This window comes from Geospiza fortis, unplaced genomic scaffold (assembly GCF_000277835.1).
Source record: "Geospiza fortis unplaced genomic scaffold, GeoFor_1.0 scaffold17, whole genome shotgun sequence".
Classification (NCBI taxonomy): domain Eukaryota; kingdom Metazoa; phylum Chordata; class Aves; order Passeriformes; family Thraupidae; genus Geospiza; species Geospiza fortis.
In genome coordinates this window covers 501,904-528,252 of record NW_005054438.1, presented here as the reverse complement: position 1 = coordinate 528,252, position 26,349 = coordinate 501,904, and the positions used below count along the sequence as shown (strand labels likewise).

Sequence of the window (26,349 nt, the reverse complement as noted above, 5' to 3'; positions counted from 1 at the left end):
AGATCTGAGCAGCTTGCTGGGGAAAACTGTATCTCAAATCACCACTTTGAGCATGGCTGACCATGCCAGTGGACACACAATTAAGATGAACAGTCCTGACTGCTTTGTTTCCAGATTTTCAGATGGAAATGAGGTGCAGATGCCAGTCCCTAAGGTTGAATTTGGCCCATCACCACAGTTTGCTGACCTGATCATGGGCACCTGTGTCACCCCCAGCTTGTGCACACCACACTGACCCTTGGTTCCAGGCTGGAAAAGGCAGGGATATTTTCAAGAAATATCTCAAATCCACAGGACTGAGGCTCCATCAGCTTTTTTGCTTGCAAAACTACTTTTTAATTTTTCTGCTATTTACTGGCTTCCAAAGTTTGATGAAAGACCTTTGTGAGCAGATAATTCAATGCAAAGTGGATGATGCCCTTCAGTGTTTCTTAAAATCAAACACTTTCATGAGTTGATATTCCAGGAAACTACCAATTATCATTTTGATCCCTTTAGGATTAAACTCTAGGAGGATTAACTAGGATAGCAAGATAAGAAAACAAATCCAAAGAAAGCACATTTTACAGAAGATTTAAAGCCTTCCACAAATCTGCACTTGGTAAGTTCAATGTAGTGCTGAATCAGACATGGCAGAACCCTGTGCAACCCACCCATGTATGTGAGATCTTAATCTTCATTTTACAGCCCCAAACCAGACTGTTGCCATCTGCAGCATCTGAGCCAAGTAATTTCAAGCTGATTTATTACATTTCTATCTCTGAACATCCATCATTCTGCAAACAGCCTAAAGGGAGATGCCCTATACCTTAACTTACACTTTTTGCAGTGGTCTCCTTCTAAAGCTGTCTGCCAATCATAATATTTTAATCCTATGAAGTTTACTTCATGTTTTCTGTAATTTGAAGTCCACAATGCATTTTGTTAACACACTGGCTTCCCAGATGAGCTGCAATGACTTTGGTATGCAAAAAGGTGCTACCACAGCACTGCATGTCTCATTTGCTGTTCCCTTAAATAGCCTCACTTAACTGGCTCTGTTTCTGACATCATAGAAAGGAATGCTATTATTTTCTAAACACATTATAAATTCTCCCAATATCTAGCACCAGGTGTTTGTATTTGCCCCTGAGATAAGCAAGCTGTCCTCAGAAGCTCCAAGAAACCCCAGGGTTGTGAGGGGATGCGATGCTGCTCACGACAGAGCAGCAGCTCATTTTAGCCTCTTCAGCACACAACTGGGTACCACAGACAACAGCAATTTATTTCCCTTCTCAGGGCTTTTCTAAAAACAATAGCCCAGTTTCTAGCATGCCTGGCAGCAACAGATCAGCTTGACTTGCAGTTAAGAGTGAAGCTGAATACAAATTTTGAAAATAGAATCCGTTACATGCTACAGAATTTCAGTTTTCTTTTATTACAATAGAAAGAGAGAGGTGAGAAATAACAATAAAACTGGAACTTGGGGTGCATTCTGACACAAGAGTTATGAAAGGCAACAGAGTTTTTCTCACAGTACAGTAATTCTTAAGGATGCACCAAAAGGATTATTTACCTCTGCAGTGAACTGTTATTAAGGAATGAGAATATTTTATCCCATCTAGACAGCAAATACACAACATAACTACAGATTTTCATTATCAATAAAATTCTGCTCAAAGAAATTAAGCCAGTCCTGTCTCTACCAGACCACCCAAGGTTTTATTTGGGTATCTAAAACCCAACAGATTTTCCCAAGTTGGATTTTAATTGGGTTAATTCAAATTCCTGAAAAGGATTTTGTCGGAGGAACTTGGGGTGCATTCTGACACAGAAGAGTTATGAAAGGCAACAGAGTTTTTCTCACAGTACAGTAATTCTTAAGGATGCACCAAAAGGATTATTTACCTCTGCAGTGAACTGTTATTAAGGAATGAGAATATTTTATCCCATCTAGACAGTAAATACACAACATAACAACAGACCATTTTGGAAACCCATTATCAATAAAATTCTGCTCAAAGAAATTAAGCCAGTCCCATCTCTACCAGACCACCCAAGGTTTTATTTGGGTATCTAAAACCCAAAAAGGTTTCCCAAGTTGGATTAGTGGGTTAATTCAAATTCCCAAAAAGGATTTTGTCAGAGGAACTCAGGCAGACGTTTGTTGTTTTTTTTCCAGTCAAGCCCATCTCCAACAACTCTCGCAGCATAAAAATCTAGAAAAGACGATTTGGTGTCATAGAGCTCTTCTACGCTTCATACTCGAATACTTTCAGGTCCTCGAGGAGCTCTTTGGCGAGCGCCTGCAGCTCGGCGTGGCGGCTCTGGGCCAGGGCCACGATGCGCTGCAAGGGCAGCGTCTCGCGCACCTCGGCGCCCGCCCGCGCCAGCACCTCCGGCTCCAGGAGCACCGACTGCAGCAGCCGCAGGGCGTGCAGGCAAACCTCGCTGTCCGGGTCTGGGAGCAGGGGAGAAAAACATCCAGGCCTTGTTAGTGTCCCAGGACATTCCTGTCTCAGAATCTCTGCTGGTCAGAGTGACTCTGAGATTCGTATGAGCTCCTTTTTTTCAGCCCGGCCTTCGAAGAAGGAGTCGGGATTCTTTTGTTCTCATTCTCAAGGTTGTTTATTATTATATTATATAATATATATTTTTATTATATTATATTTTTTATCTATAACATTCTTTTTTCCACATTCTGCAGGTCTGTCTGGCAGGTCAGGTTGAGGCACACTGCCTGCCTCATAGGTGGTGTTATCTTTCTATAGTAAAAACTACATGTACATTATTTACAATTACTTCCCAATACCTTTCACTTATGTTAGACAGTGAGCTTCTACTCTTAACTAATCTAAAAGTGACAGCATCATGGCAGAAGATGGAGGCCAAGAAGAAGAAGGAGAAAGACTGGACACGTCTAGATTCCTCCATCTTGCCTCCTAAACTTCTATTCTAAAAACTCAAAAAATCTATTTTTCACCCTGTGACTAACTATTATTCTACTTAAACTCCTTTGACTTGTAATTCTTCATATAGAAGTTGGTAATTGTTTTTTCTAAGGGCTAAATCAAAGGCACAGGGGTCTTGGGCTCTGTACCAAGGTCTCTGAGCCCCCTGGGCAGGGGCTGGAGCCCTCCAGGGCAGCCCGAGGGATTTCCTGGGTTCCAACATTCCTCTGGCTGCCCTGGGTGATTCAAGACCCTGGCAAGGGGCTCAGAGACCTTGGCACAGAGTTAAAAACACCTGTGCCTTCGATTTTAGTCCATGGAAAAAATTACCAACTTTGTGTGAAGATTTACAAGCCATAAGAGTTTGTGTAGAATGATAGTGAATTTGTCACAGGGTGAAAATGTAGAATTTTGGGGTTTTAGAATGGGGATTCAAGAGACAAGATGGAGGAATCTGGGCGTGTCCTGTCCTTCTTCTCCTTCTTCTTGTCCTCCATCTTCTGCTGTGATGGTGACACTTTTTGACTGGTTTAAAGATAAACTATCTAACATAAGTGATAAGTATTAGAAAGTTTTTGTAAATAAAGAACACATAATTTGCAGTATAAAAAGTTAACACCACCCCCAGAACAGTTGCTGTACCACAACCCAATCTGCAGACAAACCTCAGCAGGTCAAAAAAAAAAAATGTAATAAATGAAAAAAAATAAACAACCCTAAAAAGCAAAACTGGCAAATCTCAACTTCTTCTTCAGTCGTGGGGCTAAGAAAAAAAAAGACTTTCCAATACCTCAAAAGTCATCTCAACCACAAAAACCCAAGAGTTGGAAGTGGTCTGAAAGGATCCACCAGGCAGATAGGGAATAAAGGAAGTGTTGTAATTCCCAGGTGCTGTTTGCTGCTGGCTGGCTGGCTGGCTGGCTGGCTCCAGGAGGTACCTGCAAACCACATTTTTGTCCTTCCTCAGCAGCTTCTGCCCAGCAATGTTTGTGAGGGAGAGATAATCAGGAAGCTTTCTCTTGTTTTTCAGATGTTGAAACTGCTGTAAAGCAGGGAATTTATCAACCTGAATTTATCCAGTCAGTACCCAGGATGTACTGCTGGATGCAATCCAATTTAAGAGCAGAACAAACTGTATCCCATGATTATTCAGACTTAAAAAAACAAACAGACTAACAATCTGCAGTAAATCATCAGGCTTTTCTTTAATTTCTTTTTATATGAGCCTTTGGATTTCCTCAAAGCTCAATAAAATATTCACCTTAATAAAACTTTCTAGCAACCACATATCAACCTTTCAAGTGTTTAATTCAGTCTGCACAAAACTGAAATGGGTATTGAAGCACTGCTGCTCAGGAATGTGCCAGGGAAATGCAGCAAAGACCTTTGACTGACTTAAGCCAGGAAGACATGTAATAACTCCACTGCTAAGAACACAGGATGCATTTTTAATTACTGAAACATTAGGAGCATTACATTTTAATCATTTGCAACGGCCCATTTGCATTTAATGGTTTACAGCTTTATCAAAAGCATGTGGTAGAAAGACTTCCCTATTCTGCATATTCCTAATGAAAACATCTAATATATTTTTACAGCTGAAGCAGTTATTTGTCCCACATGCCATGCATTTTTAATGTGTTTTTCATTAGCATACCTAGTCCTCAGCAAGCTTTTGATAAAAGATTGTGCAGAAAGGTTGACAAAATTAATTCAGATCACTTTGAGCACAAAATCACAAGAGAGACCAAAATCTCACTGAAGGAGCATAAAACCAGTGCAGTGATGAACCAGAGTGCACTGAGTTTGGAGATTGTATTTGGTGGGGCTGAGGCAAGTTCTTTCCTTTCCTGGCTTATTTCACATGTAACACTGGTGACCTGAAAAAGGACTGAGAATTATTCATTAAAGCATAAGGGTTGAAAGCACCCAGGGGGGCAGAGAACAGGATGTGATGGACACTGAAGAAGACTCTGGATTTCAGCATGAAACTCACTGCTGAGATGGGGATTTTTAAGTCATTCCCAACAGCACAAGGCTGAAGAATAATCTTAAAGATTGTGACATCTGATCTACAGCCAAAAGCCAGGCAGTCTCTCTCTCTCTCTTCCTCCATTTTCCATCATAAATGGAAATTATGAAGTCTTAACCTCTTAAGAAAGGAGTTCTACTTTCTCCTGAAAACCAGTAGAGTAGGGTATAATCTGAGGACACATTTATTGTCCAACCCTAAAATATAACGTGCATTTTCTCCTTTTCTGTGCAATGAGAATCCTAGCTGTTGGGCATGCTGGACAATTTTAAACATGTCAGGTCAACAAAGGCCCTGTGATTAGTGCTGACACCCAGGCTGAAGGCTCTAAGGAGTCTCTTTCCATCATCACCTCCAGCAGTACCTGCAGGTGCAACTTTCTGAGTGATGAGCACTCATAACTCTTGGGGAAATGCTGCAGCTCAGCCTCACAGGCAGCAGGACTTTATGTCCAATTTCCTGGCCAGCAACACTTCTGTGAATCCTTTTGAAAAAACCTAGGTACAAGCTTTGGTTTTCAGACTTATTCTGGCCTAATCAAAATATGACTAAAAGCCTTGAATTTGTCTTCCCTTGCCTTCCACTTTAGCCTCCATGACTTCCACACTGTGTCTTTTTTAATGCCTATTTTTTTTGCCTGATACAATGTTCAAACTCTGCACAGATCACCTCTCTCTTTTTCTGTTCTTAGTATTATTCTACATTTATTCATTGGAAATAGCAGCCACAAACTACAGCCCAAATAGGTAAGAAGAAAGAAGCTTTGGGTAGTGAAATCTATGTAGTTCATTTACAATCTTCCTCTGTGTGACATTATTCCTCCTTGAAATAAAGCCACTAATACTTTTAATGGCTTGCAGTACTGCTGGGAAGCTTCATACATGTAAAATGAAAAGAGCTTTGTTATTAATACTGTTACAGGAATCAATATTAATATTATCTGCAAGTGTTTAAAGGCTGTAGAAATTAAAGAATCGATCAGGGGAGATGCCTTAGCAGGGGAGCCAAGAAAATGAGGATCTGTAGGAGATCAGGAAATGATTTCCAGCTTGACAAACAAGAATGTTTTCCAGTAAGAGCAGAGAGGTTCTAGGAAGAATCCCCAGCAGCAGCCAGGGAAGCTCAACAGCTTGAGTCACTCAAATGAAGAACAGATTAGGCACGCGGGCATCCAGCAAAGGAAGGAAATGATCCTGCACCAGAAGATGACTTAATACACATTTAACCTCAGATTGCCATTGTTTTGAATGTATTCTGAGATGTTCTGAGTTAAATAAATACATAGGCCTTAAAATACACTCCCTGAGGATTACATGTGGTTTTGAGAATACTACTTATTGAGGATAATCATGCTTCCTAAGAGGATTTTAAAAAAATACCAGAGAAATCATTCTCTTGTCTCCAATATCATTAGGGACGTTTTCTAAAAGCCCTGTCTACAAAGCACTCAGAGAAATGCAAGGAATCTTCATTATTCAGCATTATATTTATGTCAACAGCTTCCAGATTTAGTCATTTCTACACTAGCTGCGTAACATTTTGTTTGTACAAGATCAAAAAAAAAATCCTTTAGCTGTAATCAAATCAGTGCATCACATCCTCCCAACCACCAGCACACACATCTCCAACGACAATTTCAAAACTATCACCATTATTTCTGGAGCAGAGGGGGAGAAATCAAGCTGCTTGCCTCAGCCAGGATCACAAACCATAAGGTGCTGATGTAATTTTACCAAGGTGTTGAAACTGCTGGAGCTGGCTGACGTCCTGCAAGCTGCCAGCTCAGTTTGATGTCACTGGCTTTAAGTCACTGACAAAAGGCAGCTGATAACGTGGATGGATTTTAGTCACATCTGTCATTAGCACCAGCCTCTCAGATGAACTGTCCCCTACAGCAGTGTTTAAGTAATTGCATTACATCAATGCTGAACAGCTTATCCACAATTGGCTCAGAGTTGTGTGAATTTAATTTACACGTGGCCACACTATCCCCTGGCCACCTGAATGCAAGATTTATTGCCAGCACCCTGTTTACAGCTGTGCCTGGGTACAAGAGCACAGAAGTTCTCAAGGCCAAGTGCAAGGTTCTGCACATGGGTTGGGGCAATTCCGAGCACAAGCACAGGCTGGGGGATTGAGAGCAGCCCTGAGGAGAAGGACTCAGGGGTGTTGCTGGATGAGAGGCTGGACATGAGCTGGCCATGTGCACTGACAGCCCAGAAAGCCAAAATTGTCCTGGGCTGCATCCAAAGCACTGTGGGCAGCAGGGGAAGGGGGAATTCTGCCCCTCTGCTCCACTCAGGTGAGACCCCACCTGCAGAGCTGCCTCCAGCCCCAGAGCTCACAATATAAGATGTGGATCTGTGGAGTGAGTACAGAGGAAGGACATAAGGATGATCAGAGGGCTGGGGCACCTCTGCTATGGAGACAGGCTGAGAAAGTTGGGGCTGTTCAGCCTGGAGAAGGCTTTGGAGAGACCTTAGAGCCTCTTCCAGTGCCTAAAGCAGCTACAAGAGAGCGGGAGAGGGACTTTGTACAAGGGAATGTAGTGACAGGACAAGGGGCAATGGCTTTAAACTGCAAGAGGGGAGGGTTAGATTAAATATTATGAAGAAATTCCTCACTATGTGTGTGATAAGGCACTGGCACAGGTTGGCCAGAGAAGCTGTGGATACCTCATCCCTGCTGGAAGTGTTCAAATTCAGGTTGGATGGACTTCTGAGCAACTTGGTCTAGTGGAAAGATGTCCCTGCCCACAGCAAAGGAGTTGGAAGGAGATGCTCTTTAAGATCCCTTCCAATTTAAACCATTCTATGACTTTACAATTTCAAAAGCTTCCCACCACTGCTGTAGATAGGATTCAATTCCATTCCTGTCTGATTCCAGCAGGAAGGAGCAATCTGCCTCTCAGCCTTTCCTTGTAATGAGCCTGTCAGACTCTCTGTGTTCACAGCACATCCAACAGAGGCAGCCACGGCCACGGCTTCCCCTGAGTAAGATCTCTTTGCATTTCAGTGCTGGCAGGGCTGAGGCAGCATCTGCAGCAGCAGTTTTCCAGATATTTCTATATTATTGATAGGTCTGAGGAGACAAGAAATGTTGTGATGCTCTGAGGGGAAGGAGCAGGGAGAACACCAAAGCAAAAAAGAAGGCCAAGCTTTGCTGCTGCAATTCTTACAGACACAAATGCACTTTCCCTCTGCAAAATGTTTGCCCCAGCTCCTGTGTTACAGCTGGGTTTCTGTCAGTCTCCTCCCTGGCTGGGTGGCTGCTTCCACATGTAGTTCAGCTAAGGAGAATTCCCCACTCTCCTACAGAGACATGTTTGTCATGCTTTTATCAGGGAAATCCTTGAGAGAGACTCTCAGGATGCAAACTGAAGCAGCAATTCAGTCCCAATTTGCCTGGTCTCTGCTCAGGGGATGAGAGTGAACAGGAGTTTGGTGGGTAACACTGCTCCTCACAGAACATCAACTTGCACGAGCTGTTAGGCAAGGCAAGGACCCTGTCCAGAAGCTCCTGCTCCAACGGCAAGGACATCCCAGTGTTCCATCTGGGCAAGCAGCTGAGTATGGAAAAGGGCAAGCATTCAATAAGACTTGCCCTGGCCACTCTTCCAGCCTCCCAGATAACTGAGGCTCATGGAATGAGCTGACATCCCTGCATTTACCCAAATGGATGTGCTCTTAAAGGACAATTCTCTCCTTAAGATTAATTTAATCATCTGAATAACAGCATGAAGATGAATCAGGGGCAGTTTAGGCTGGATATCAGAATGTTTTTCAGCCAGAGGGTGGATGGGCACTAGAATAAGCTCCACAGGGAAGTTGTCACAGCCCCAAGCCTGCCAGAGTTCAAGGAGCATTTGGACAACATTCTCAGGCACATGGTGGGATTCTTGAGATGTTTTGTAGGGTCAGCAGTTGGACTCAATGATCCTGATGGGTCCTTTCCAACTCAGCATATTCTATGGTTCTATGACAAGAGGATGAAATTGTTGAGCATTGAAAGACTGGGTTTGATTTATGAACCAAAACTTGTTTTAATACAGACATCAGTTTATAAATATGATGGTTCTGTTTGTCCAGATGTTTTTTAAATAACAGGCTGCCATGCAAATAACCTGAAATTTCAAAAGCTCTCACGGCCATAACAAATTCAGACAGAAAACCTTCAGAGTTAGTAATGAAAAGCAAATATTGAGGATGCAGGCAGCAGAGTGAGAATGTGCTTCATACAAGCATTTCTAATAGAGATCATTATTTGCAAAGAATTTGGATAAACAAGGTTGGATTTCCACATGGAACTGTGGTGGAGGAAACTGAAGGGCAAGATCTAAAATTAGTCCTATTTCTCTTTTTGTGTTTTGTTTAATGAAGTACCTGGAGCAATTTCCCAGCTATGGACAAGAAATGTCAGTGACAAAGTGTCTCTGAGTTCCATGCTTTCTCAAGTATCCAAAGAGACAATTTTTTTAAACTGCCTGCATTCAAAGAAAAGGAAAGTGGGAAAAACCAAGATAAAGACACACAGTGAACAAAACCCAACCATCCAGAAAGTAGAGAAGAGCCTAGACTCCTCTTCTCCAGCACTCATTTGCTGGCAGATGTTCTGCATGATAAAAATCAAAAAACATTTAATTTGGTCTTTATTATTAATACCTGAGCTGACTGCTATTTCTTATTCTTCAAGAGATCCTTGGCAGAGTAATGTTCCAATCCATTTCTTTGGGAGTTACAGAATGGAGGTCTTATTGCATCTTTAGATGGAAAACACCAGAAAAAAATACTGACAAATCTCAGGTGGATTTCTACCCAATATTTCTGTGGCTGAGGACAGGGCTTCTTTAAATCTGAGAGTTATGTGAAACCCTCAGCCAGGACACCAACACAAGGACAGCAGCTGATGGAGGAAACTAAAGCTGCCTGTTTTGTCCAAGATGGGAACAGCTGCTCTGCAAACAAATGGTGCTCCACAAGAGGAGAACTCTACTGATCCCACAAGCTGCTCCATGGACAGAAATCTGAGTCATCATTCATGTGCTTTATGCTGGTGCCAGGCTGGGAAGGTGTAGGCAGGCACAGCTGATACCTTCACAGAGGATTCAGTGATCAGTGTTGGTTATTAAAGGGTGTCCATCTTTATAAAGTTTTAAAAAGGCAGGGGGAAAAAAGGAAGAAAAATACAGCCCACTTCATGAAGTGATAAAACTACAGAGACCTGCATTATCTTCAAAAATTGTGTCAAACATTTGGTTTTCTCCTATGATCAGTACAGCCTTCAGCAGAAAGAGCCATTAAGAATTCTTGTTAGGTAACATGAAGTCACACCACCTCATCCCAGTTTGCCAAAGACAGGACAGTTTGCTGTTAACATTCTTACTCCACTAGGAACCTTTATTAGATTTTTTTCACCTCCTTTCTCTTCCAAGTGGTGTATTCAACATCAAGGCACATTTCTCTCTCTTCAAAAATGCTGTGAGACAACTTGAATCAAATCCTTCTTTGCCTCAGATACAACAAAGGGAAATAAAGAAAATCGAGTCAATTATTTTCCTCACTTCATTTAATGGGAAGGACATTCTTCTTCAGGGGACAAGGAAAGGCAGAGACTAAGAAATCAGAGAAGGAATTTGAGGGAGCTGATTTGAGTATCAGCTGCATACAAGGAGTGGGAGAAGGATGGACCTGATGTACAGACTGAGGTCATGGACATTTGGAGATTGACAAAGGAAAAGCAAACAGGATGATTCTCTGAAAATAAAAAAGAAAAAAATCAGAGGATGATTTCTGGGGCCTCTCTTAGTGGGAATGGTGATAAAAGCATACAAATCTGGAAAGCTGTCATGTCATAATCCTTAATCAAAACAGGCTTTGAAGAAGCTTCCTGCAGGCAGGCAGCACATCCAGGATACTCTGCCAGCACAGGACAGTGCTCTACTCTCCTGCATGGAAAAACAGGACCTTATATTTGTGAGCTGAATCTTGGCTAGCAGAACCTGAAGATGCTGGTCAGGGAAACAGGAGTGGGAGGAAGCTGATGAATTTTCCAAGTAGAGACATTTAGAAATAAATTAAATGTTGGAAAACTATGAAGATCTCACACAAAATGATGGGAACAAGATCAGGTCTTGGATCTGACCCCTCATCTGATACCCAAACCTGGCAGCTCTCTCTTGACAGAAAGCAGATTTCCTCCAAAGTCAGGAATCTGAACCTGCAGAACTGCTTTATCTGAGAATCTTCCTCCCTTGCTGTAGCTGGAGAAGTTTATTATCAAAAAGTTAAAGAATTAGCCATGATCATCCTTCTTTCTACAACCCAGCCATAAGCAATTAGCACTTCCAAATTGCAGAGTAGCCTTTCTATTTATTTCCATTAGTAGCTGCAAATTAATTATAAATGTTTCCCATTTCATCCTCTTACCTGACCTAGGAGCCTTTTTTAGACAACAGACTGCATCAAATTATTACCTTTTTTGTTTTAACACAACAAATGGAAGGGCATATTTGAGAACTCATAGCCAAACAGGATTCTTTGAGGGTGTTTTGGGTTGGTATTTTTTGCTAGAACAGCTTATGTATATATTAGCCAACATAAATTAAAAGGAAAACCTGAACTAAGACATGTAAAATTTCAAAGTATAGCTGAACAAAGGACCATGTATTTGATGTTCTCTAAGGATCCCATTTTTACCAAAATATATTAAAAACCCCTATAGAAATGGTATGTTCCCTTACAAGGATTACTTAATTTCCTGAAACCTTGGAAGAGAGAGCCTGTGGCATTTCACAGCAGGAAATTATTTGATGAAAAGCTTGAGCAGCTACATTTTCTGTAAAACAGTTAAGGGAACCATAAGCTACACAAATAGCTTTCAGTTTACCAACCCTAACCAAAGCTTTTTCAAAAACTCAGCATCAAAATAATGTCTGGAAAAAGCAGATGCAATCTCCCTCATTTCAGCTGCTCTAAGTATTTACCAGTCATACTCCAGCAAGGTTTTAGCAGCACAGAGGGATAATGAACCTCCCCAGTCCTGTCTGCACACCAAAATCTCCTCATAAATCTTGAGAAAGCACAGGCAGGGCAGTGTCACAGCTCTGTCCCCCTGCTGTCCCTCACGAGCCGTGCACAGCTGCCAGCCCAGTCCCACGTCAATCCCTGCTGGCTCCTGCTCAGGGATTTGAAACCTCGCAAAGAGCAGAGCCTTGATGTCACTCATGCACCTGACAGTGACAACACGAGTCCCTGACGTCCTTGGAGTCCTGCACTGGCCAAAGGCACAGCTGGGAATAGCTCTCCAGCCCTGGAGCCCCAAATCCTATTAGAGCACAAAGCCTCTCTTCAGAAAGAGACACTTTTGCAATGGGTCAGTGGAGTTACAGACTTGGCTTCTTCCCCCCACATGTGTGCATTTCCCTGTGTCAATGGTAGTGAACTGATATGTAGTTTCCCCTTAAGGTTTATTTTAAAGTTTGTATCAAGAAACAAGTTTTTTTAAACTACTTCATCAAATTTCTCCATTCCATATTCTTAAATCTACCACCCTCAAACCTCACTTTAATGGAATATTACATACAGTGTCAAAAATTTTGTGGGAAATGCACATCTCCTCCCTCCAGCTATCTACCCTTTATGTTTACTTTTATTCTGTCAAAAGCTAATCAGGTTACAGATACAAATTTCTGGTTTGTTATTTGCAACATCTATTGCAATTCTACAAAATCCTGAAAGTCACAGTTTACAAGGTTCTTAGAGCAACTTACCATTCAACAGCCACCAAAGCAGGGGAATAAAACCTGGACTTTCACTGATGTACTTCAAGCCTTTCAAGTTGATACTCACATTGTAAAGTGACATTAGCATTAGCCTAGAATTGAAAGAAAGGAGATCTGAGGGCCTTTGATTTCTTTGCATGCTTCAGCACCTTTTGCCATTTGTGACAAGCATCTACCAGGGCAGAAGCCTGTGCTAATAATTTACATTTTGGTAACAGAGATAAATCTCAAATTATATATAAGCAATGTTGTGCAAACCTTTGTTTCTACTGTTAAACAACATATTCCAAACACATGGAAAAGAGTAAGAAGGTCTCAGGGAGGGGTTGGAATGTTCTCTGTTCTGGAGCCAGCTTGGCTACTGCTCTCTCTCATGCCTGAGATAAACCTGTGTGTCACTGCCACCATGTCCAAACAAAAGGGAAATGATAATTCCAAATGGACTTCACACCTCACATCCAATTCTCAAACAAGATCTCATGGTTTAAGCTCCTATGCCACCAGCAGACTTTTGGACACTCTGCGGGCACCTTCAGAAAAGGCAGTGATCCATTGCAGGCTAAACTGAGTTTTAAGAGGTGCAATTTATGTGCTCTAAGTTTAATTATTAAGGAGGAGAAGGAAGGAAGAGCAGATTTATTAAATCTACTGCACCAGTGGCCACTGCCAAGCAGGGAGGGGTGCTCTGGATCTGAAATTGCAGCTGGGAAAGGCCATACATTGCTTCTCTTCCAGCCCCTGCAGCTCTGGCCTTCCAGAACAAGCCCTGACAAAAGAGCACAGCACTACCTATAATCACCCAGAATGGAAATGATCAATAAACCATCATCTTATAATGGCAATGTTAACATTTCTTGAGAATGTCTTTTACCCTTAATCTGTTTGACATTTGCAGTTAGAAATAAAGTGACGTAAAAAGGCGCTGCTGTGTTTGTATTTTTATTTCACTTGTTTGCTTTGTGCAGACAAAAGGGACTGGTGCTGGTGATGCAGGGAAGTGCTGAGGTTTTTGGAGTGTTGGAACACCCCACAAGCCACTGCAGTGGCATATTAATATATAACAGCATATGTAATTAAACACACTCACCTAGGCACAACAGAGAAGCATTTCCAGGCCCTTTATAACCACCTTCATCTCCAGTATCAGCACATTTTAGTAAATATTTTTTGCAATAATAATTGCAAAAGTGCTTATTGAAGCAAACCTGATGTAAATGATTACTGGATAAACAATACTTTCTGGTGTTTTTTTCTAAAATGTGAAGTGAGTCTTGATTATGCATTTCATACTCTTCCTATTCAGACAAGCCAAATTTAATTAACATCTTGTACTACTGTATCTGTCAATGCTTTCTTTAAAATCTCGAACTAAATGCACAGCTAAAGCCCCTTCTTGTCTTGTTAATACATGGGATTAGTATATAAAATGTACTATTATGTTTAAATATGCCTCTTTACTGGCTACTTTGAACTGCCACAAAAGCAAAGTTAAATGTTCTTAACCATTTAATTACAGCTACAAACAATTATGTAAATGTTTATTGACTGTGTAACAATTACAAACATTGAACAAACCCTACACCAGTGAGAAGAAAACCTGAAGTGTTTCACATCTGCTATTTCAGAAAGGCAAGGACACCCCTGAGATTTCAGTCTCAGCACTCAGGTTGATGCCTGGGATATGTTTATTCCATACTCACAGACTACAGTGGATATCACAGCAGTTTTGGAGTAAGTGACAGGCTCTCCCTGTAATTTTTTTTGTTTATATATTCATCCAAATAGAACACAGGATTGCTAGAACAAGAAAAGAAAACCCCTCTCTTTATCAGCTTACTTTGATACTGCTGTGTGTAGAACTGGACTCATGGTTTCCACTGATTTGTCACACAGCAAGGAAAAATATCTTTGAAAATAAAAGCTAGAAAATAATTGTAAAACCTCAGAACTAAGCAAAAGACAACCACAGCATTTAAAATTAAAGCCAATTTTTACTTCAACTGATTGGATTATAAGTTGATGTCCTCCCATGCAACACCATGGTGATGCATTAAGAAAAATACATTGCATTTACAGAATAATGAACAGACATTTTCATCTGTGAGGTGTAGTTTTAAAAATGTATCTGTCTGTATGAATATATATATATAAATGTATGTGCAAACATTATTTATGATGACTGCAGAGTCCATTTTCACCTAACTTTGAAACTGCACTAGAATTTATGGAAACCTTCATATCCCTGTCTCACAGTTGTCTTTCATTTTGTCCTGGCTTATGCTCCCTGTGGGAGGAGAAAAGGGAGTTCTTCTGACACATCTGCTTATGAAAATGCTGATTAAGGTTAACCAGCAGCTAAAAAACTTTACATGCAAAGAACAATTTAAAAACAAAGCAACCAATCCCCCAAAACCCTTCTTTTCTGAGCTGGGAAACTGTAAAACTCTCCAAAAGGATAAGAAAAAATATAGTCTTAGTTAGTAACAGGTTTTTTCAAACTGAAGAGGGACAAGACACATACAGAGCTCATTAAAAAAAAGGGCTTTTTTTTTTATTATGGACATGAAAGACAAACATAGGGAAACATTTTGCACTAAAATATTTGAGCAAATCAGGCTCCCTCATCCTCTGACAAGGCCATGAAGAAATGTCCTTTCTGGCATTTCCTCTAATCTCAGAACACAGCAATTTTTCTTAACCCAATGGCAAGTTCAGAGTAAGGAAAAAAAATGTTGGTTCTGTGGGAATCAAAAAATATCATCACTGCACTGCATTCAAGCTATTGTAACACATGCTTAGTATTTCTCACTTATCAACCACCTTGAGCAACCTCTTTTCCAAGCCTTCCTCCATTTGTTAGCCTGCCAAACTGGCCCCTGTTGAATTCCTTGCCACCTCATGGGATTGTTCTATGCATATTTTACCAGCAGTGCTGTGTTGGCAGCCAAATTTACAGCACCATGGGTAATTCTTCTGCAAAGCAGGCAGATTTTGAAGATATAAACTCAAAAGAAAGGCCTTCAAATCCAATTACATTAATACAATATGAAATGATCAAAAATAGTTTATCTGGAGCCATAGACACATATCCACCTGAAATTCAGAGTGTGTGTGTAGGAACAACTTTCCTCCTCTTCTTAAAGTCCTCTTTTATTTTTACCCCATTTACAGATTCTGAAACAGCATGGATCCTCTTTTCAGGGCTGTTTTTTGGTTTTGGTTGGTTGGTTTGATTTTTTTCATACACATGAAGGCACAAATTACCTTTTATTTCATAAACTGAGATTCTCACACAATTCTTTCAGTTGGGATGTTCTCATAAAACCCCTACCACTGACCTTCAAGCCCAGAGCTTGGGAAACAGAGTAAGTAACTGATCTCAAATCATCAAGCCACTATCTACAGCACAGGCTGCTCAGCTTTCCCCTCACCAGCCAACAGGGAAAGGCAAACACCTTCAGAAGCAACCTGCTCCCCCTCACGTGAGCCATCACCTGACAGCACCATCTCCTCCTAGTGAGCGTGGGAAGGAGCCCAGGCAGGCAGCAAATGCTTGACATCCCCCTCTCTGACACTGAGGTTAGGCAAGATAAAACCTCTCCAAAGTGAGACCAAGCCTGATTTCATGGCTATCACATCCAACCTGCCTAAATGTGTGCCTGGATGTGGTCAAGTTACTGTAGCTGACAGGGCTGCTGTTTGTCAGCTGAGCTCTGACAGCTGCCTGGGGCATGAATTGGTTGTGTATTTATGAAAAAACCACCACAGTGGCTCAAACCACCTTCATGAACAAAAGAACCAGGTGTACTGGACCAGTGCCCACAGCTCAGCAGATGAGGCACTCGTTAAGCCACAGCAATTTGCTCAGCCAAGGCCATATACCCTCAGCTTGTAAGGTCTTGGAGAAAAAGGCAAAGACAATTGTTTATTTAATCTCTCCATCAGCTGAAAAGCACTTTTGCAGTAGCTGAACTGTGCAACAGGGCCTTGCCTTTAGAGCTGTATTGTAAGGTCACTTTAAAAGCATTGCCTCTTACAAACTGAAGTGTGTGGTGAGTCTGGCTGCTAAAGAGCATAAAATGATTTAATTTTTGCTCTTAGCAGCTCCATAACTCACTTTTTTTACTAAGGACATGTGACATTTTAGGAGTGAATAAAAATGAGTTTACATTTCCCACATCTTCTCTGCTGTAAAACTTGACCTCACATCTTCCTTATTTCACACCAAACTCATGACCCCCTCCCAAGCCAGAAGAGGGCACCCCTGCTCACCTTTACAATATTATGGTGCTTAAGAGACTTCCCAAGAGACAAAACCTGGATAAAGCTTTGCAGTCAACCCCAGTATATCTGCAAGGAATGCTACTGGGAAAAGTGCTTCCAAAAATTATGTTTCCTCTGCAGGGAAGGAATAATGGGAGAGTGGGAAAACTACTGTCATCACTTGAGTTGCACTGCAAGATAACACATCTCATTTGAAAGGGGCAAGAAAAGTCAACATACACTTTAAATTTGTTACAGAGTCCTGGCTTCATGTCTCCCAGGAGATGCATCATCGTGTCCAGCAACTCCCGACTGGAACTGACCAGGAACTCACGGCCACACGCCAGCGCGGCCACATCTGTGGGAAAGCACAAAACATCACCAACAATTATGTTCAAACAGGAGTTTCTGCTAATTATCAGGCCCACTAAAAAGATTGGTCAGCTGGGAAGAATGAACTATGGCACTAATCTACATTTCAGACTACATTCACCTATATAGCAAATACTGGACAACAAACACTGGTCAAGCTCCCTCAAAATTCTGCATTGGTAAACAAAGCATTTATTCAGAATGCCCAGTGTCCCAACAGCAACACAGTAAATTGTGAAACAAAAGGCTCTAATCATCCACAGGTAATGGGTGACTGAAACAAAGCTGAACATTACAGGTTCCACTTTAAAGGAACAGGATCCCAGAGTTTTACAACCACTCAATTCAATATACCTGGCACATCACACAACCAAAACTCTTATGAACATCTACTCAACAGAACTATTCTTCCTACCTCTCTGCAAGTGTGGCATTATTCAAGCACAAACCAAAAGGCAAAATTATTTGCAAAGGCTACTGTTCCAAAGCAGACTTTCCTTTATTATTTTCCCTTATACCTGCCCCCTACTCAGTAAGTACAGTGGCATAATGCATCAAATCATAATTTTATTATTTTATCTTTATTGACATCCCAACACCTAAAAATCCCACATTCAGAAAAGCTGGTCATTCAAGAATCACTTATTTATACCAATATCTACTGTTTTGTCCATCTTGCATCTTTAGTGTAATTTTGATAGTTTCACAGAAATTCAGATGATATATCAGCCTCACAGCCTCCCAAACCAAGCACAGTCATTCTGCAACAGATTTGTGGCTTTTTACTTATTTTCTGGACTTAAAAAAAAAACTTAGCATGGAAGTCAGGTTTATAACCTTCTACTTCTCTTATACAGCGAAAGTGCAGTGTATCTGACAGTAACAAAAATTTTAAGCACTTTCAAAATCTGTGCCTTAAACTGGAGCTGATCTACTTGCACCATCTGCAATCTGTAATCTTGTAGATGTTGGCATCACTGGTGATTCACAAAGAAAATTGCTCAATGTGTACACACTAATGTGAGCGTACAAGACTGGTACAATGGTCCTTGTTTCATTCCAGACTGAGGGATGCAACAGGGAATTTCAGAACTGAAAAGCTCTTACCCATCTAGTCCTTAACAATGTCACAGGCAGCACAGAAGTGCCTGTAACAGAAGTGTCAGTAACAAAATTTCCTGGAACTTTAGAAAACCAGAAGGTCACCCAAGATATCAATAGTGACAACTTAACTTTGAGAAGCTGCATTTACTGCAGCTCCTATGAGGCAATACACAGTCCCAGTAGGCGTGGAATGCTATTCTGAGACACAACATTAACTTACTTGTTACAATCCCTGCCAAAGCTAATACAAACTGATTTTCCTCAGAATCCAAATCCTGCTGTTTCATGTCTTCACTTAATGACTTCACAAAGCTCTCCATGGTCTGGGCAGTGATTGTGAAAAACTTTACTGCTTTACTCTGCAAGTATGGAGGACAAGAAAGATTACACACACTACAGCAACTATAATTATTAGATGCTACAGTAAAACTGCTCAGTCTTCCAAATTATTAAAACATCCAGTTACTTCAAATAAACAACAGAAAATACCATGTATTCACTGAGTGACATGTTTGATTCCCTAATATTTGAAACCATTACCTTAGAAGAAAACAGGAAAGTACTCAAGGCCGCATTTATTTGTAAAACTGAACTACTGCAAATCTACCTCCTAAGCACACAATAACATATAATCAACCAGCAGAATTAAAGCTTATTATCAGAAGTAAGGATGTTATCTCTTTGTTTTGCAGTTGTTGCACTAGGTGTTTCACATTCAGCTGGCCTGCTGCAGTAGCTTTTGTCAAAGTCAGCTGAAGATTGGAGACTTAACATGAAATTCCTAAGAAAACAATCAAGTCCCCAGGAAAAAAAGCAGAATTTAAATGGATCCTAATAGGACTCATTAATTATTGCTCAATAACAGTAACAGGCTATGCAGAAGTTCCTTGGAAAAGGAAATGGAGGTCTCTCGTGGGTCACAGGCTAAACTTAAGTCAACCATGTCATGTGAGAAAAAATAATCACCACAGCAGAGCACATGAGCAGGAGCACAGCTGTAATTTGGGACAGTCTTTTCCCCTCAGCTGTAATCCTGCTCCACTTGGAGGTATCTCAGCTGAAGGAGCACCACCTGGTCAAAGAGCCTGGCCTGAGGTGCAGAGTCCACAAAGAAGGATGGAGAGACCCATTTCTGTTTATTGGTAATTCTGACTAGTAAAACACTGCTGGAACTCTATTTCACACAGAGGATGAAGGCTTTCATAAACAAAATTGTGTGGCAGAGAGCCCATAATGCTGGGTTTCCCAGTGTCTTTAATAATTTTTCCAATTGTTTCATGAAGCAGATGAAATGTTTAGTCAATCCCGACAGTGACCCAGTGGTAGAGTTCAAGAAATGCCTGAACTTTTATTCATTTTGTAAAGTGACTGAAAATCTTCATACTTGTGCAAAATGACTGCTTTGACAATATGTGCAAAGCTAGTGGTAACATCTATTTATTTCTCCACTGCTGCATGTTCACTGCATTAAAGATGTACTGATCCTGTGGGGTGACTTCAGCAAGAGGAGATGAAAAGCAGGCTCAGTCAACACAGTATCTTCACAAATGATGCTGTGGCCCCAGAACAACAGGAATGGAGGGATCATAGAGAAAGAGGAGGAAGATAAGTGCAATTCTGCATGTGCTGGATGTAGTTTTTATATGGACACCACTCCTCAAAGACAGCAACTTTAACAGCAGCACTGACTATATAGCTCAAGAACAAAGAGGGGGTGAGAGAAAATGAAGAGCCCAACAAGTCGTTATGAAAATACATATTCACAGGGGAACATGAGGGTACTAAGCACCCTGAGTAGTTGCTATGTTGCACAGAAAACAAGAGAAATCTTCTATCTGCCAGCCTCTTGAGGTTTCACTGGTGCCCTCTGTGCTGATCCTCCTTTCCACACAGCCACTACTTAACTAGTGCTGAGCTCCAGCAGAGACCCTTCAGGTTTATAAATAGCAAACACTGCACACTCTGCACAGTCCCTTATTAACTGGATGGCATTTTCATGGGACTGAAGAATGTCCAACCCACACATGTTTAGATAAGGACAGTTCTGAAAGCAGCCATTAAGGTGCTTGAGCTCACATGGTGCAATGAACCCTCTGCTGTCTGTAAAACTCCTGTGTGAAAGCTCCAGGTAACATGAAAAACTGCTGCCACTAAATATAAAGTCATTTGTCACCATATGAGACAACTGAAGTAGCAAAACACCTTGTAGGATCCAAAATTTCTCAAGTTGAAGCAAGCCTTGATGCTGTTCTGAAATCAAACCTCCAGGTTATATTTCCATGTGAGAAGCCTGTCATATCTGGCTGAAGCTTTTTGAAAAACATCCAAAACAATCTCACGGAAATTAATTTACTTCTCTTTTTGGTACATGCAGGTAGGAAATCTTGAAAACTCTCTCATGGTGCTTCTCTGGATGTCTCTTCAAATTCTCTCTGGGAACACAGGCAAGGCCAGCAGGCATCTCTCCCCCACTGCCTTGAGAACTACCTGTGTCACATTTCAAATCTCTTGCTGCAGTTCTGATTTTCCCAACCCTTATGGACACAAAACATATACTGGCCACTAACATCATTTCAGTCCATTTGCATTACAGGATTGGAAGGAAGATCTACTTCTGTATTGCTTCAAAGGCTGAAAAAAGCTTGGGCATTGTTCTGTAAGGCATGACATGATTCTGAATTGATGCCACCTTCCCCATGTGCTTAAATATCAGCAAGAGTTTCAAAGCACCCTTGATGTTCTCATGCATTTGCGTAGTTCACAGCACCTTCTCAGGGGAGGAGGGAAGAAGCTACAAGCTGTACAACTTGTCCCAGAATAACCCAAACCAAATACGTTGTATGACAAATCTCCATCATCTTTTAATGACCTGACTCACTGCCAGCTGCAATCTGTGGTTGACACAATGCCACACAATCCATTTATGCTTTTCCTAGGAGTCTTGGTTCAAGCCAGGCACGTTTCTCACAGTGTTAAATGCACCATCCTGAGAAAATTATGCCCCCAAATGTTGCTCTGATCTTCACCAGAAGTACAGCAGTTCAACAGGCTTTAATGACTGCTGGAAATTACTAGTTTGCATTTCAAACCAACCTAACCCCCAAAGTATTGATCTTCACACTTGGGTTTTTTACCTGCAAACAAGTCTTCAGGCAACAGTTTTGTTTTTAACTAATTCAACTGAATATCCATACTTAAGACTGCTTTGTTCTTTAAATTTTAGCTGCTTTATATAGTATTTTACAGATGTTTTTCCTAGTAACTGCTGCTGCTTGGATTTGGAATCATCCATCAGAAGTCATCATTAATAAGGCATCACTGTACAGCTTTCTAATATCCAATATATAAAGTTGTAATTGTATTTTGGAACACCCAACTAAAACAAGTCTTACAAACACATTGGTTTACCACTTACTATAATGAACTAATCTTATTCACTCAGCTGTTCATCATGCTGCTGAAAAATCAAGCCAAAAGAAACTGTGGCATCAGTTCACTCAGATTAAAAACAGCAATTCCTTCTCATGTTGGCTGTGTCAAGAATGAAAATTTTATTTTTATCAGGCTTGTTTCCTTAGTCCCTCCTAATTCCATCAGCTGCACTTGGCAGTGAAATCATGATAGCTGCAATATTACCATTGTCATTAACTATTGTTGTTCTGGTTTTGTGGTTTATTATTGTTTTTTTTTAAATAGTCTACTTGCCCATGTTTAATATTGATGATTTAATACGATCCATGAGCACTGAGGGTCTCAATTTCCAAGAGTCATTCACGTATTAAGGCAGCAGAAAGGTTTAAAGAAGTTGAGAATCAATGGATCTGTCTTTTCTCCATGGAAATAGCTCCTCCAAGCTCTCCACAGGCATAGAAACTCCTGCATGTGCCCAGGAACTATTCTCTCCTTCTGTTAACTTGTGAAGATATTGTGCTAACTGTAGCCTTGCTTCAGTTTAGCTGTGTGTGGTGGCAAACAGATAAGCCTCATTTGTTAACAAAAGAAATAATTACTGCATTTATTCATAACACTTCTGAGCTCCAACCCTTCTCAATCGAGAATGGATGGTTCCCAAAGAACATGCAAACCAGAAAACATTTTTGCTGTCCAGACAGTTTCTGAAATACATCCTTAAAGTGTGCTCCACAGCAAGGCCCTTATTTTAAAGGTCCTTGTTTTAAAGGCCTGAGGGCATTCCCAGGAGTCAGTATTCACCTGCCATACTTACTCCTCCTAGAATGGACTTCACAGCCTCCTCATTGCTGGACACCCCCCAGAGCAAGGTGCACACTGCTGCTCCCATCTCTGTGCAATACTCTGCCTGCTGCAGGAGCTGCTGCTTGGCCTCGTTCAGCTGCTGCCGCAGCTCCAGCTTCTCCTGGAACAGCGGAAGGAAATTTTGGTTGCACTTCACGTCTCCCACACCAAGTTTCTAGGCTAAGGGACAGAACAAGAGACACAATCATGGCCATCTCTGAAAAGGGAGGGTAACCCAGAGCAGTTGCAGACACATTCCTTCTCTCCTGAGCTGTCTCTAAGTAGTGCAGGCTGACAGGAACCAGAAACTGTCCACAAGGTCAAACCAAGTGACCCACTGAGACTGAGTGGCACCTAGAGAAGCCTGGCAGGAGACATCTCCCCCTGAGCAAACAGCTCCATGTCTCTTCAGGAGAGAGGGATTTCAGCATCAGAGGCCAGCCTTCCCTGACACCTTCCAAAAGATACAGGAAACATCTCACAGGAGGGGAGGGTTGTTTTGTTTTTCAAAACAGGATTCTGTTCTAGCCAACATGGAACAGTTGCTGGATATCTAGGATAAATATTGTTGTCTCTTCCAGCTCTTTTCAGTTGGCATAGTCCTGAGCAGCAGTGGTAAAGCAATAGAGTCCCAAAACCCATACCTAAGGTTTGGAGGTTGGAGGACCTTCCATTGCAAGAAAGCTGAGGCACCACTGTGCATCCATGAGATTCTGAACAACGTGATCTAGTGAAAGTTGTGGGACTGGAATGAGGTAACACAACTCCAAAATCCCTTCCAACCCAAACTGTTCCATAGCACAATGAGTCTATGATCACTTAAGTGAGCTGCTAAGCGGTTCTTGCCACAAAGCATAAACAGATAACAGATCAACCCTACAGAACCAGAGCACAACCTCCATTTGGCAGTATTTTCTCCAATCACATGGGAAGCTGGCTGGAAGGATACCATGGAATTGGGCAGGATTGTAAGTCTCACTGCCTTCCTAGCAGCTGCCACAGGAGTGGCAAAGCTGCTGCACTTCTTGGTTTAGAGCCAGCACAGACAGGGAGATCAAGGCAGGGATTCTGCAGTCTGTGTCTCGGCGTGGGTGGGGGCTCCCAGCTAACTCCTGCTGCGGTGGTATTAAGGAAAAAGGAAAGCCCAAAGCCAGTACAGAAAAATGATGCTAATTCAAGTATTAAAAGAGAGAATCACAGATTGCACAATGTCCAAAAACAGAAGGATCTTACTCTGCCCATTTTACAAACATGATACTTTCAAATTCACTGCAGAAAATACCTTCCTCAGCTCAGCCTTCCCAGTGTGTTTGGCTGTCAGGATAAAGTATGGGGAAATGAGAAGGAATCTTTTCTATGTAAATTTTGAAAGCAAGTAAACAGAACAAGACTTTCAACCCATGTATTGTCATCAAGACTTCAAGTGTCTTGTTGGTTTTGGGGCTCACCTCAATGCTTCATGTTGAGGGTTTGTAAAGAATAGAAATGTAAACTCATCTGAAAATTTACATAATATGTTGTCAAACAGTACAGAGCTGTGTTCTGTCACCAACTACCTCCTGATCACACCTACCAGCCTGATTTGCACTGCTGCTGATGGAACATACAGGTAAGGATTTGTAAAGTTCAAATTCAATTTCTTAAGCAGACTTTTGTGCGTATTTACTCTCTGGAATCTCTCTCACCTATACAGGCAAAAGACTGACACTTGCTGCTGATTCCACAGGCAGAAACTCCCAGGAAAAGTCTCTTATTTCTTAATACTTTGATCATGTTTAAGCAAATTAGCCAAATTCCATCTTTTACATGACTCACTGCCAGGTCTATCAGCTTTTCTGCCACCATGTGCATCCACAAAATGTCCTCAGGCATCTTCCTGTCTAATCCCTATATTCTCCCTGTCTTTTCCACACTGTCCTAGTCTTAGGGAAATGTATCTTTAATACATTTTATTTGCATTTGGATGCTAATACTGAGTAAGACATAAAACCCAGTAATACCAAATCTAGATCCCCCAACAACCATGCAAAGCCAGCAGAAAAAAAACCCAGAATTTTTAATAGATCAAAAGCAACATCAGAACAAAGAAATGAGGCAAGGAAAACAAAATAGTACATGCAAGAGCCAGGAAAATAAACAGAGCCTGCAAAAGCAAATAACCTGGCTGGAAGCAACACTCCTAAGGGCTCACACCACCCAGTAATCCCTGAGCTATGCAACACCACCATCTTCAGGAAAAGGTCAAGGCACAAGAACACAGCAGTGCCCAAGCATGGAACTGCAAAAAGACAGACAAAGGAGACATCAGCCAAGAATAACATCTGCACTTCAAGTTCTGCTCAGGTTCAGAAAGCACAGCAATTCCCTAACCAGTGATACAGCTCTGCACAGAGAATTTGGAATGCAAAATGGTGGTTTATGACGGCCTCAGAAAAGGACACTGATCAACCAGAAATGCATTTATTCCCTGTTTGTTTCAGTGAATAATTTTCTTCTCCTTCAGAAGGTAAATATGTAGAACATAATTCAGAAACTCTACAGAAGGATGTCTAGAGCAGAACAGCAACCAAATGAAACACACCAGAAAAGTGATTAACAGGAACAAAAGTCACTCATGTACACACACCACCTTGTTATATCCTGAAAGCTAAAGGCCTTCACAACATCATGAGCACAATCCACTGAAATACACCTTCCTGGCATTTAACAGAACCCAGCCACACAACTGCCACACACTGTGCAACAGCAAAGACATGAAGAGAAGAGCTTTAAGCAGAAACAACAAAACAGCTGCTCCTAGTAAACCATCCATGCTTTAAGTAAAACTCAATCAAAAGAAATCATAAACTTAAACCACCTGCACTTTATTTCACAGTATTAACAAGAATCATGGGTGGGACTTGCTTCATTAATATCTAAAGCATCAGCATTGGATTTTACAGGGATTTTATCCTGCAACTGAAGACCTCAGTGCACAGCAAAATGAACTCTGTACCTACTGCTGAACTGCAACATCTATCCCAGAAGATATTTATTTTGAAATAAGGAATATCCAGATTGACAACCATTCCATCATACCAAACTTCATTCCAGAGTGTTTTGTCTACACAGATATGCACTGAAAGTGCATTTCTGAACTCTTCATTATTCCTTTTCAAAAATGAAGTAAGTTTTGTGGTTCATCTGTCCTTGTGCAATCCCAAGGCTGGCAAATTCCAGCTGTACAACCCCAACTGCTGACTATTGAAGGTGGCTCCAAGGAAATGAACTTTTGCAGCAAATAATCACCACTGATTCTGCCAGAGAATTATTTGAACCCAAATGGCTTCACAGTCTGAAAAGCCAGTGTCTTTGCTATTTCTTAATTGTTAAGAATCTCTCCTCTCATAATCACTAAATACAATATTGACAGAGCAAGAGAAGCCCTGAAATTGCTCCTTGATTCTCAGCTGTACATGGCAATTGAATCAATAGGTGCTTTGAGAAAGATTATTAACACCAAACAAAGGTACACAGCTCACAGCAAACCAAGAGAGGCTGCTTTCATTCTGTACATTGCACTGCTGGAACTATCGCCTATTATCCTCTTTGCAAATATGTTGTAGCAATGTTAA

General features: G+C 41.2%; 1 protein-coding gene across 1 annotated transcript in view; it reads right to left on the bottom strand.

The window, feature by feature from the left end:
- Positions 1–1,319: 1,319 nt before the first annotated feature.
- Positions 1,320–26,349, bottom strand: part of HSF2BP (heat shock transcription factor 2 binding protein) — a 31,884-nt gene continuing 6,854 nt past the window's right edge. The window contains exons 4-8 of the mRNA XM_005427247.2: positions 22,707–22,856; positions 18,702–18,840; positions 17,246–17,363; positions 12,731–12,834; positions 1,320–2,440 (exon numbers count right to left, since the gene is read on the bottom strand). Of these exons, the coding sequence (XP_005427304.1) occupies positions 2,232–2,440; positions 12,731–12,834; positions 17,246–17,363; positions 18,702–18,840; positions 22,707–22,856 (720 nt within the window). The 3' untranslated portion in view covers positions 1,320–2,231. The remainder of the gene's footprint in view (positions 2,441–12,730; positions 12,835–17,245; positions 17,364–18,701; positions 18,841–22,706; positions 22,857–26,349) is intronic.